The following is a 13,632-nucleotide window of genomic DNA, read 5'->3' as shown; positions in this document are numbered from 1 at the left end:
GATCTGCGTGTTCTGTCTGCCTATGTTATTCAACTCAATACAACTGTATTTGTGAAAACAGGACAGTTCCAGTTTCAGACATCATCAGACTATCTGCTCTGATCTCTTGATGTTCAAACCATCAGATGTTCCCCTTAATCCAACATCTAGCCGATTTCGTTATGAACATCCCATATTTAATGTTCTCAATATTGAGATCCTCCAAACAGGGCAATGGCCAGGTACAGATTTTAGTTCTGAAATGTCTCAATCTTCCGTCAAAACCAGAACATATTTGGATAATCCTGTTTTAACATGTGGAATTGCACTGAAATCAGATAATTTGGCCTTCAAACTGTTCCATCTTCCGAGATGGCATGATTCCACTGTAATGAATGATGGATGCTGAAAGCCGATTTCACTTCCTCATGTCCAAATCCAATGTTCATCCGTGGACATGGCATTGATGAGATAATCCTATTGGCTCCCTTGGATTGATCAGATAATCCAATTGGTTACCTTTGTCTGACTGGATAAGGTCATGACCCCATTTTCAAGGTCATTGCTATAGTTACTCTGGGGTCATAGAACATTGGAGGGGTCACACGGGGTCAGCAGGAGAGCAAGGAGGCTGTGTGTGAGAGACGGGAAGAGCTTGTCAGTCCATCAGAGGAGACCGTAGAGTAGGGGTGTCGACTCATTCCATGGAGGGCTTAGTGTCTGCTGGTTTTTCCTTTCAAATAAGACCTAGACAACTCTGTGAAGGGAGTTTCTTACTAATTAGTGACCTTAATTCTTGTAGTACAAGGGAGGAGCGAAAACCTGCAGACACTCGGCCCTCCATGGAATGAGTTGGACACGTGCAGTAGAGCCTCTGACCAGATTATCGCAATCTTTCAGACAATTCTTCATGTTACATTGGTGAGAACAGCCATAGCTGGCATCCAGCAGGTGGTCGCTATAACACACTGTCACGACAGCAAGCAATAGAACAGTCACCCGTTGCTTTTAGCTGTTCGTCATCATGGTGTGTCTGAGCTGGCCACTAGAACTAGGCCCTCCTTCATTCCCCTTGGGCCAGCGGGACCAGTGTAGCCTCACTACAGTGTATAATGTAATCCCACTACAGCCCATGCCGAGAGGTCAGGACATTGCTGTCCCCCAGCAGTGTAAAAGGGTGAGGATTAGACTGTCTGGAATGGGTTTATACAATTTGACCTAAACCATTTCTCTCTGATCCCTCACACACACTGAAAAGCACACAGTGTACAGATGGTATTACGTGTGTGTGGACATACATTGTGAGGTTTGTCTGTTGAAAGTAACTGGGGGCGGGGGGTAAAGCACTTGCTCCTAAATTCTTTATGAATGTACCCTGCATGGGAAGTGAACTAGTTACACCAGCTCTCTACAAACCTCCATGAAGACACTGTACCAATGTACTTTACCAGGCCTTTTATTCCTAGCCTGGGTACGTGATTGTCTCTGTTTTCACCAATACATTGTTGCTACTCTATCCTCGCGTCAGCTTTCTGTAAAGACCAGCTGAAGCGCTGTAGCCTGAGACAAGAAGGTCCTTGTTCTAAAGGAGCTCTTGAGGACACTGTTACTGTACATACACCCACGAACACTACGTCAAGAGCGTCTGCTGAAGGGTTGGATTGCATAGACAAGACATCGCTCTTCCCCCCCCACACTTCTCTCTCCCTCTACATAGTGAACTGTGCTTCCGTAAGACATTTCATCCCGTTGCACTTTAACTTGCATTAAACATTAACAGGTCTTTTACACGACATGGTTCCCCTACCGTCTCTCAGAGCGCTCCAACATTCTGCTATGTTCTACACCCTAGACAGCCATGCATGCACGTCCACATGTCCACACACACCTACACACACACTCCATATACACTACATGGCCAAATGTGGACACCTGCTCGTCGAACATCTCATTCCAAAATCATGGGCATTAATATGGAGTTGGTCCCCCCTTTGCTGCTACAACAGCCTCCACTCTTACATTTACATTAACATTTTAGTCATTTAGCAGACGCTCTTATCCAGAGCGACTTACTCTTCTGGAAAGGCTTTCCATTAGACGTTGGAACCTTGCTCCGGTGACTTGCTTCCATTCAGCCACAAGAGCATCAATGAGGTTGGTCACTGATGTTTGGGCGATTAGGCCTGGCTCGCAGTCAGCGTTCCAATTCATCCCAAAGGTGTTCAATGGAGTTGAGGTCAGGGCTCTGTGCAGGCCAGTCAAATTCTTCCACACCGATCTCAACAAACCATTTCTCTATGGACCTTGCTTTGTGCACAGGGGAATTGTCATGCTGAAACAGGAAAGGGCCTTCCCCAAACTGTTGCCACAAAGTTGGAAGCACAGAATCATCTAGACCTTAGGCTTGTGTGTGGCTGCTAGGCCATGGAAACCAATTTCATGAAGCTCCTGATGAACAGTTCTTGTGCTGAAGTTGCTTCCAGAGGCAGTTTGGAACTCGGTAGTGAGTGTTGCAACCGAGGACAAATTATTTTAAGTGCTTCAGCACTTGGAGTTCCCGTTCTGTGAACTTGTGTGGCCTACAACTTCGCGGCTGAGCCATTGTTGCTCCTAGGCATTTCCACTTCACAATAACAGCACTTTCAGTTGACCGGGGCAGCTCTTGCAGGGCAGAAATTTGAACTGACTTGTTGGAAAGGTGGCATCCTATGACGGTGCCACGTTGAAAGTCACTGAGCTCTTCAGTACGGACCAATGTTTGTCTATGGAGATTGCATGGCTGTGTGCTCGATTTTATACACCTGTCAGCAATGAGTGTGGCTGAAATAGCCGAATCCACTCATTTGAAGGGGTGTCCACATACTTTTCTATCTACATGTTCCTTTTTCATGCTCACATTTAGGCCAGTTCTAAAACAGCATATACAATGTTTTGACTCAACTGTACATGTGATTTTAATATAGGAGTGTGTGTGTGTGTGTATATTCTTACTATGTCACAATGGGGGAAGTGTCTCTATGTCACTTAATAAGACCTAAAGCTGCTCTCTGTTCATTACAGGAACAAAAGAGCACAAGGAGTAATCCTGGGGGGGGTTAAAACACACACATACACAGATTAGTCTAATTCTGACCCAGCCACACTGGGGAGACACTCCTCTTAGAGTCCCTACCCCCCAAAACCCCTCACTACAGGACTCCTGGGGCTACAGAGGGGGCGACCAGTGTGTGCTCTGTCTGCATGCACTTGTCTGTGTCCTATGTGTTATTCATTCTGTATTAGAGGAAGGGTTATGCTTTTTCATTGTTCAGAACAGAGGATATGACCTGTTAAATCCCTCAAATCTGTCCTTACCACTATGGCCAGACGGTTGTCTAATAAGGCAGATATGAACAACATGGCCATTCACGGCCTGATCCATCCAATAATCGTTACCATGCCAACCACTCTCAAACTCCACTCTGCTTAAGCCCATCAATGGATTGAGTCATTGGTCTGAATATGGAGTCAATAGACAGATACCTCTCTCTCTCTCTCACACACACGCACATGCACACACTGTAATGTCCTCTAACTGTCCCATTTAGTGACGAGATCTACCCAGGGGGCCTGTGAAAAAACACTCAATGGAGAGCGAGAGAGATAGAGAGTAACATACTATTTTCACAGCCACAAATGACAGGCAGGTAGATAGGCTGGCAGACAGGTAGGCAGACAGACAGGCAGACAGGCAGACAGACAGGAAGGTAGGTAGACAGACAGAAAGACAGGAAGGTACAGACAGACAGACAGACAGACAGACAGACAGACAGACAGACAGACAGACAGGCAGGCAGGCAGGCAGGCAGGCAGGCAGGCAGGCAGGCAGGCAGGCAGGCAGGCAGGCAGGCAGGTAGGTAGGTAGGTAGGTAGGTAGGTAGGTAGGTAGGTAGACCGAAAGACATGAAGGAAGGTAGGTAGACAGACAGAAAGACAGGAAGGTAGGTAGACAGACAGACAGAAAGACAGAAAGGTAGGTAGACAGACAGGCAGAAAGACAGAAAGGTAGGTAGACAGACAGGCAGAAAGACAGGAAGGTAGGTAGACAGACAGACAGAAAGACAGACAGGTAAGTAGACAGGCAGGCAGGCCTGGGTAGACAGACAGGCAGGTAGGTAGACAGACAGACAGGTAGGTAGATAGGCAGGCAGGCCTGGGTAGACAGACAGGAAGGTAGGTAGACAGACAGGTAGGTAGGTAGACAGGCAGGCAGGTAGACAGGCAGACAGGCCTGGGTAGACAGACAGAAAGGTAGGTAGACAGGCAGGCAGGTAGGTAGACAGGCAGGTAGACAGGCAGACAGGCATGGGTAGACAGACAGGAAGGTAGGTAGACAGGCAGGTAGGTAGACAGGCAGACAGGTAGACAGGCAGGCAGGCCTGGGCAGACAGACAGGAAGGTAGGTAGACAGGCAGGCAGGTAGACAGGCAGGCAGGCCTGGGTCAACAGACAGGAAGGTAGGTAGACAGGCAGGTAGGTAGACAGGCAGGCAGGTAGACAGGCAGGCAGGCCTGGGTAGACAGACAGGAAGGTAGGTAGACAGGCAGGCAGGTAGGTAGACAGACAGGCCTGGGTAGACAGACAGGAAGGTAGGTAGACAGGCAGGTAGGTAGACAGGCAGGCAGGTAGACAGGCAGACAGGCCTGGGTAGACAAACTTGAAGGTAGGTAGACAGGCAGGTAGGTAGACAGGCAGGCAGGTAGACAGGCAGGTAGGTAGACAGGCAGGCAGGTAGACAGGCAGACAGGCCTGGGTAGACAGACAGAAAGGTAGGTAGACAGGCAGGCAGGTAGGTAGACAGGCAGGTAGACAGGCAGACAGGCATGGGTAGACAGACAGGAAGGTAGGTAGACTGGCAGGTAGGTAGACAGGTAGACAGGCAGGCAGGCCTGGGCAGACAGACAGGAAGGTAGGTAGACAGGCAGGCAGGTAGACAGGCAGGCAGGCCTGGGTAGACAGACAGGAAGGTAGGTAGACAGGCAGGCAGGTAGACAGGCAGACAGGCCTGGGTAGACAGACAGGAAGGTAGGTAGACAGGCAGGTAGGTAGACAGGCAGGCAGGTAGACAGGCAGGCAGGCCTGGGTAGACAGACAGGAAGGTAGGTAGACAGGCAGGCAGGTAGGTAGACAGACAGGCCTGGGTAGACAGACAGGAAGGTAGGTAGACAGGCAGGTAGGTAGACAGGCAGGCAGGTAGACAGGCAGACAGGCCTGGGTAGACAAACTTGAAGGTAGGTAGACAGGCAGGTAGGTAGACAGGCAGGCAGGTAGACAGGCAGGTAGGTAGACAGGCAGGCAGGTAGACAGGCAGACAGGCCTGGGTAGACAGACAGAAAGGTAGGTAGACAGGCAGGCAGGTAGGTAGACAGGCAGGTAGACAGGCAGACAGGCATGGGTAGACAGACAGGAAGGTAGGTAGACAGGCAGGTAGGTAGACAGGCAGACAGGTAGACAGGCAGGCAGGCCTGGGCAGACAGACAGGAAGGTAGGTAGACAGGCAGGCAGGTAGACAGGCAGGCAGGCCTGGGTAGACAGACAGGAAGGTAGGTAGACAGGCAGGCAGGTAGACAGGCAGACAGGCCTGGGTAGACAGACAGGAAGGTAGGTAGACAGGCAGGTAGGTAGACAGGCAGGCAGGTAGACAGGCAGGCAGGCCTGGGTAGACAGACAGGAAGGTAGGTAGACAGGCAGGCAGGTGGACAGGCAGGTAGGTAGACAGGCAGGCAGGTAGACAGGCAGACAGGCCTGGGTAGACAGACAGGAAGGTAGGTAGACAGACAGGAAGGTAGATAGACAGGAAGGTAGGCTCTATCTCCTAGAATTAGCTTGGAAAGAGCATAAGGAGATCTGGCTCAGCGCTTCACTCTGGGGAAGCCCTCACGTGTGTGTGTGTGTGTGTCTCTGTGTGTGACTGTGTGCATGTTGGTAGCCTCCAGCATGTGAATGCAGACATTGTTTGATAGCAATGAGGTGGAAGAGGGGTCCCGTGCCTCAAAGCTAGGAAAGAAGAGGGGGAGGAGGGAAGGAGGGAGGAGAGGGCGGCTGAAAGTAGGTTGGTGTGCTGAGGGGAGAGGGAGGATTGGAGGAATAGAAAAATACAAGAAAAAGGATAGAAAAGATTGAGCACATGAGCAGAGCTCATCTAGGAAGGAGAGAGGGAAGACGAGAAGGGAGACAGAACAAAACTGTATGATATACTGTACATGTACAGTGAGGGAAAAAAGTATTTGATCCCCTGCTGATTTTGTACTTTTGTCCACTGACAAAGAAATGATCAGTCTATAATTTTAATGGTAGGTTTATTTAACGCATGTCAAAAATGTTATGAATTTATTTGCATTTTAATGAGGGAAATAAGTATTTGACCCCCTCTCAATCAGAAAGATTTCTGGCTCCCAGGTGTCTTTTATACAGGTAACGAACTGAGATTAGGAGCACACTCTTAAAGGGAGTGCTCCTAATCTCAGTTTGTTACCTGTAGAAAAGACATCTGTCCACAGAAGCAATCAATCAATCAGATTCCAAATTCTCCACCATGGCCAAGACCAAAGAGCTCTCCAAGGATGTCAGGGACAAGATTGTAGACCTACACAAGGCTGGAATGGGCTACAAGACCATCACCAAGCAGCTTGGTGAGAAGGTGACAACAGTTGGTGCGATTATTCACAAATGGAAGAAACACAAAAGAACTGTCAATCTCCCTCGGCCTGGGGCTCCATGCAAGATCTCACCTCATGGAGTTGCAATGATCATGAGAACGGTGAGGAATCAGCCCAGAACTACACGGGAGGATCTTGTCAATGATCTCAAGGCAGCTGGGACCATAGTCACCAAGAAAACAATTGGTAACACACTACGCCGTGAAGGACTGAAATCCTGCAGCGCCCGCAAGGTCCCCCTGCTCAAGAAAGCACATATACAGGCCCGTCTGAAGTTTGCCAATGAACATCTGAATGATTCAGAGGAGAACTGGGTGAAAGTGTTGTGGTCAGATGAGACCAAAATCGAGCACTTTTGCATCAACTCAACTTGCTGTGTTTGGAGGAGGAGGAATGCTGCCTATGACCCCAAGAACACCATCCCCACCGTCAAACATGGAGGTGGAAACATTATGCTTTGGGGGTGTTTTTCTGCTAAGGGGACAGGACAACTTCACCACATCAAAGGGACGATGGACGGGGCCATGTACCGTCAAATCTTGGGTGAGAACGTCCTTCCCTCAGCCAGGGCATTGAAAATGGGTCGTGGATGGATATTCCAGCATGACAATGACCCAAAACACACAGCCAAGGCAACAAAGGAGTGGCTCAAGAAGAAGCACATTAAGATCCTGGAGTGGCCTAGCCAGTCTCCAGACCTTAATCCCATAGAAAATCTGTGGAGGGAGCTGAAGGTTCGAGTTGCCAAACGTCAGCCTCGAAACCTTAATGACTTGGAGAAGATCTGCAAAGAGGAGTGGGACAAAATTCCTCCTGAGATGTGTGCAAACCTGGTGGCCAACTACAAGAAACGTCTGACCTCTGTGATTGCCAACAAGGGTTTTGCCACCAAGTACTAAGTTATGTTTTGCAGAGGGGTCAAATACTTATTTTTCGCTCATTAAAATGCAAATCAATTGATAACATTTTTGACATGCGTTTTTCTGGATTTATTTTGTTGTTATTCTGTCTCTCACTGTTCAAATAAACCTACCATTAATATTATAGACTGATCATGTCTTTGTCAGCGGGCAAACGTACAAAATCAGCACGGGATCAAATACTTTTTTCCCTCACTGTATATTCACCCACTCAAAAAGACAGACAAAAGTTAGTTGAATTTCCAATGTGTTATCAATATGCTTTCAACCATCTAAACCACAACCAAATTCCAATGGAAAAACAATGTCTGATTTTTAGTTTAGTTGTCACCCAAATGTCTATCACTGCACTTTCAACCATTTAAAAGCACAGCAATTCATATGGGAATACAATGTCAGATATTTTGTTTATTTATACAACAGATTAATGTGTTATCACTGTGCTTCATCTAATAGCACAACCAAATGACCTGGATTGCAATTGAGATTACATTAAAAGTACATGGTGCAAGTGATCAATGCCGTTCTAGATTCTGCGCAGATTATTAAAGCAATTGTAAAGATCTCAATAGACCTGCAATGACCTATGCTATCTTGAACATGCAGGCTTTATATGATTACATAAGAATAAATGTATAATTACAGTAACCTCAAAATGTGGCTATGGATGTGTTACTCATTTTAAGGTTGAATGTTACATTAGTTTGAAAGATTTACTGTATACAAAAGTAATATTGAATTGTGTTTGGTTGACAATGCAACCAAATATCAACATTTAAAGGAGATGTATCTACTGCTTGGATAGTTCCATCTGAGCCACTGGCTTAAACCCATTCTTTAACTTTTATTTTTGGTTGAGTTGGAGACATGAATCCAACATATCATTTGTTAACTTGTCGACAAGTTGATAGGCTCTTTATTGTATTTCAAAATTGATATTGAATTGTGTTTTTTTGAGCAGGACAACTTCACCGCATCAAAGGGACGATGGACGGGGCCATGTACCGTCAAATCTTGGGTGAGAACCTCCTTCCCTCAGCCAGGGCATTGAAAATGGGTCGTGGATGGGTATTCCAGCATGACAATGACCCAAAACACACAGCCAAGGCAACAAAGGGAGTGGCTCAAGAAGAAGCACATTAAGGTCCTGGAGTGGCCTAGCCAGTCTCCAGACCTTAATCCCATAGAAAATCTGTGGAGGGAGCCGAAGGTTCGAGTTGCCAAACTTCAGCCTCGAAACCTTAATGACTTGGAGAAGATCTGCAAGAAACGTCTGACCTCTGTGATTGCCAACAAGGGTTTTACCACCAAGTACTAAGTCATGTTTTGCAGAGAGGTCAAATACTTATTTCCCTCATTAAAATGCAAATCAATTTTAACATTTTTGACAGGCGTTTTTCTGGATTTTTCTGTTGTTATTCTGTCTCTCACTGTTCAAATAAACCTACCATTAAAATTGTAGACTGATCATTTCTTTGTCAGTGGGCAAATGTACAAAATCAGCAGGGGATCAAATACTTTTTCCCTCACTGTATGTAGTTATTCATTGGGTCAAATACACAAGACAAACATTTTTCCATTTCAACAGTCAGTCTTCTTTGGACTAGAGACTGTTAGACCATTGTCTCTTGGCTGTCATATCCTATTGGACACTTGGTCCTTGACTCCATATGGGACAGGGTTAGTATACTGCCGGGCCAAACTCTACTGGAGGCATGTCTGCAGTCTGGTGTGTGTGTGTGTATGCTTGTGTGTTGAGAACATTAGCAATGCTGAAATAATTCTCTAAATCTATATCCATGCTTTATCCTCTTCATACCACTGATCAGCAGATCTGCTCACAAACACACACACACACACACACACACACACACACACGCAATGGAAAAAAACACTAACTACACAACTGAGTCTTCTCATCTGAGTGGGATTTGAGAGGCTTAGTTTGTGTACTTAAAGTTTTTACCGCTGAATACACACACACACACACACATTATTGTGTAAGTTCTGTATAAGTCACACATTCATAAGCAAACACAAGCTCATCTGTCTCACATACTATTGAAATCTCACACAACCACATACATAAAACCACATACACACAACCACATACACACACCCACATACACACAACCACTCACAGTAGTGCAACACAACACAGTCTCTCTCTCTCTCTCTCTCTCTCTCTCTCTCTCTCTCTCTCTCTCTCTCTCTCTCTCTCTCTCTCTCTCTCTCTCTCTCTCTCTCTCTCTCTCTCTCTCTCTCTCTCTCTCTCTCTCTCTCTCTCTCTCTCTCTTTCTCTTTCTCTTTCTCTTTCTCTTTCTCTCTCTTTCTCTCTCTCTCTCTCTCTCTCTCTCTCTCTCTCTCTCTCTCTCTTTCTTTCTTTCTCTCTCTCTCTCTCTCTCTCTCTCTCTCTCATTCTCTCTCTCTCTCTCTCTCTCTCTCTCTCTCTCTCTCTCTCTCTCTCTCTCTCTCTCTCTCTCTCTCTCTCTCTCTCTCTCTCTCTCTTTCTCTCTCTCTCTCTCTCTCTCTCTCTCTCTCTCTCTCTCTCTCTCTCTCTCTCTCTCTCTCTCTCTCTCTCTCTCTCTCTCTCTCTCTCTCTCTGTCTCACTTTGATGGGAGGAACTAATCTGGGGGCGTGAACAAAGATAAATAAATACAAATTCAGAAAAGAAGAGAGGAAGCCTTGGTGCTAGTCGGGTGGGGAGGGAGGAGTATATTGAGGGAGGAGGGAGGGAGGAGTATATTGAGGGAGGAGGGAGGGAGGAGGAGGAGCAAGAGGAGAGACATGCGCAGCCTGCCGACACTGACAAAAGCTGCTTAGCCCAACCAGTTGCCATGGATACAGTCAGGAGTAGCACCCGGCGTGTGTGTGAGAGAGAAAGAGAGAGAGAGAGAGAGAGAGAGAAAGAGAGAGAGAGAGAGAGGGAAAACCAACAGGCAAGCATCAGACAGAACCAGTGAGGAAGCGAGAGAGCACCAGGCTGCAGGACAGAGAGAGAGTGTGAGTGTGAGAGAGAGAGGAACAGAGGGAGACAGCCGGAGAAATAGTGATAGAGCGATAGAGTGATAGAGATAGCTAGAAGATGGAGGTGCAGTCGGAATGCGTGGAGCCTCCTCCACATCCTCCTTCCGTTCCCCCATGTGACCCCCAGCCGCCAGGGAAGATCAACAAAGCAGCCTTAAAGCTGTTTGGAAAACGACGCTCCAGCTCCGGAATGGCCAGATTCTTCTCCTTCAGGAACAAAGGGGCCAACGGGAATGGGAATTCCGAGAATGGGAATTCTGTGAATGGGAATTCTGTAAATGGGAATTCTGTAAATGGGAATTCTGTGGGGGCGGCTAACGAGCTTGTCAGGAGTAAAACGCATGACGGACTAACAAACTCGGAGACAGATGGACAGAGAGGGGAGGAGTCCGGAATATCAGAGGCGGGACAGGTGAGGTCTCTCAGCAAATCACTGAGCTTCTTTTCTCTGCTCAGACGAGGAAGTGTGAGAGCTAATGAGAATACAGGGTTTGGAAGCGGGGGGAGGGGTTTAAAAGGCTTCTTTAGTAGTATGAGGTGGCGGCGGAAGGAGAGAGTGACGGAGGGAGAGGTGGGGGTAACTGAGGGGAGGGAGGTGAGAGAGGGGGATGTGATTCTAACGGAGGAAGTGAAAGACGTCACTCTGACCCTTGAACCCCAGCCCCGTTCACCCCAGGAGGATAATGGGAGCTTGGAGGCTGAGCCAAACACAGAATCGGCGGGAACCTCTCCCGCAGACAACGCCACAACCCCACTTACGCACTCTACTGCCATGACGACAAACCTGTCAGAATCCCCCTATACACCATCCCCCTCCCCTCTCCACTCAAGACCCAAAACATCAATTTCCTCAGCAACGGCCACCCCCCCTCTGGATCGGTGCGACCCCACCTCTGAACCCTCAGTGGACCGGCTCTGTTCACTCCTCTTCACTGATGTCACCTCGCTCAAGAGCTTCGATTCGCTGACAGGGTGCGGTGACATCATCGCAGACGCAGAGGAGGAGGGGGCAGGAAATGTGGGAGGAGGAAATGGAGGAGGAGGAAGTGTCACCAGCAGTAGTAGTAGTAGTGGGGGAGGAGTAGTACGAAGCTCCCCAGCTAAATCCTCCATTCCTACCCATGTCACCCCTTCCAGCATTACCCCTACTCCCACCTCTGCCCCTGCCCCCCTCCCAGCCAGGGCACGGTTGATGCCCTCTCACTCTGCCCCGACTCAGCAGCCCTCTGGCAGCGGCGTGGTGGCCTACATGGGGGGTGGCGAGGAGATGGCCAGCCCTGACGGTGTGGACGACGCAGACATGCAGGGGCTCTGGCACATGCTCCCCTCTGGGGGAGAAAACTCCCCCGCCCTCCCCCGACCCAGCTGTCACCTGGCTCCCCCAAGGGGTACAGAGCGGAAACCTCCCCAGGTCAAGTCTCTGGGACTCAGCAAGATCCCTGTAGTGGGGGGAGGAAGGATGAGTAAACTCCCCTCTCACCCCGCCTGTCAAAGTTCCTCGCCCAATGAGAAGGAGGAAGTCCTGCCCCAACAGGATGTCCCAGCCCTTAGAGACGAGGGCTATTGGGATACGCCCTCGGCAACCCCCACGGCAACGCCTGAAGACGGCTTCCTGCGGAATCAGAGAATTGGTTTATCGCGTGACAGCTGCTCTGGCGACGCGCTCTATGACCTCTACAACGAGGAATTGGACAGATCTGATGAAGAGGAGGAGGAGGAGGAAGAAGATCTGACGAGTTCTCCTTCCCCCTCCACTGGCGACTACAAACTCAGCCCTCTCTCCCAGACTACTCCTCCTTCCTCTTCCTCCTCTTCATCCTTCCGCTCGATGAAGGGAAGCACTAGCCTTCCCCGCGAGTCCAAAATCCCTCTTAGTGTCAGACAGACCACACCCCCTCACTCTGTGAGCCAATCAGCTCTTTCCACTGTCCTCGCGGCCGCTCCGCCCTCTGACACACCCACCCAAGCCCCTCCCCCAGCCCGGACCAGGATCCCTGTCTCCAAGGTGCCAGTCCGTCGCCCTGGGAACAAGCCCGGCAACACGACACGAGGGCCAGCCCCGAGGAAGTAAGTCTGGACCAGGCAGCCATGGACTTTGGTGTCTTTGGTTAGAACTAAACAACATCACTGGACTGGTGTGTACGACATTGCTGGACTGGTGTATTGTGAAATGCATCAGACAATTATATAGACTTGAAAGAGAGTGATAGGAGCTCTAAACAACACTCCCATTGTATCCTGGTGGGTCATGCCCCCACAAAAGTTGAACTTAAAAAAAGAAAATCTACATCACTGGACTGTGCAGCATCACTGAAATGATGTGTATGGGACACTTTTAAAGACTTCAAGTGGGTGAGGGGAGAGCATTTAAAAGTTTGGGATCCACTTTTTTTGACAACTCTCAGCGCTTTTGAATATGTAAACAACGGTCACAGAATTCAACTGCACTGCACACCACTAGGAATTACTAGAGAAGCTTTTCCTCTTCTCTTCAAGTCCTTTTTCTAAAACACAGATTTTTATATGATACCACGTGTTTAATTTAACGACGGCCTAATCTTATTAAACAGTTTGTAATTATCTAATTGCTAACTAATTACCTCATAATCCCAGACTACAATCACAGTCTCAATCCTCAACTACACATTTTTTATGCCATTTAGCAGGCGCTTTTATTCAAAGCGACTTACAGTCATGTGTGCATATAATTTCCACGTATGGGTGGTCCCGGGAATCAAACCCATTATTCTGGCATTGCAAGCGCCATGCTCTATCAACTGAGCTACAGAGGATCAATACAGGGCTATTAAAGGCCCACTGCACTACTTTGTGATTTAAAAAAAATATTTTTGTAAATACAAAAAAGTAAATCAGGGGGTGCTGCAGCACCCTGGCTATGTGGGGTGTACTGTTTACTATTATTCTCCCAGTGCTAACGTACCAGTGGATAGCAGTGATGACAACATTGCTCAAAACAATCAGAAAGCATTTATGAATGTCTTTTTAT

At 48.0% G+C, this 13,632-nt stretch overlaps 1 protein-coding gene across 1 annotated transcript; it reads left to right on the top strand.

Annotated features, from left to right (window-relative positions):
- Nucleotides 1-10,403: 10,403 nt before the first annotated feature.
- amer2 (APC membrane recruitment protein 2) lies at nt 10,404-13,351 on the top strand. Its single transcript, XM_041861619.2, has one exon. The coding sequence runs from the start codon at nt 10,684-10,686 to the stop codon at nt 12,694-12,696; it is 2,013 nt and encodes a 670-aa protein (XP_041717553.1). The 5' UTR covers nt 10,404-10,683; the 3' UTR covers nt 12,697-13,351.
- Nucleotides 13,352-13,632: the final 281 nt, after the last annotated feature.

Source organism: Coregonus clupeaformis, chromosome 34, assembly GCF_020615455.1.
Source record: "Coregonus clupeaformis isolate EN_2021a chromosome 34, ASM2061545v1, whole genome shotgun sequence".
NCBI classification, from domain to species: domain Eukaryota; kingdom Metazoa; phylum Chordata; class Actinopteri; order Salmoniformes; family Salmonidae; genus Coregonus; species Coregonus clupeaformis.
The sequence above is the reverse complement of the archived record's forward strand: the minus strand, read 5'-3'. Positions and strand labels throughout refer to the sequence as shown.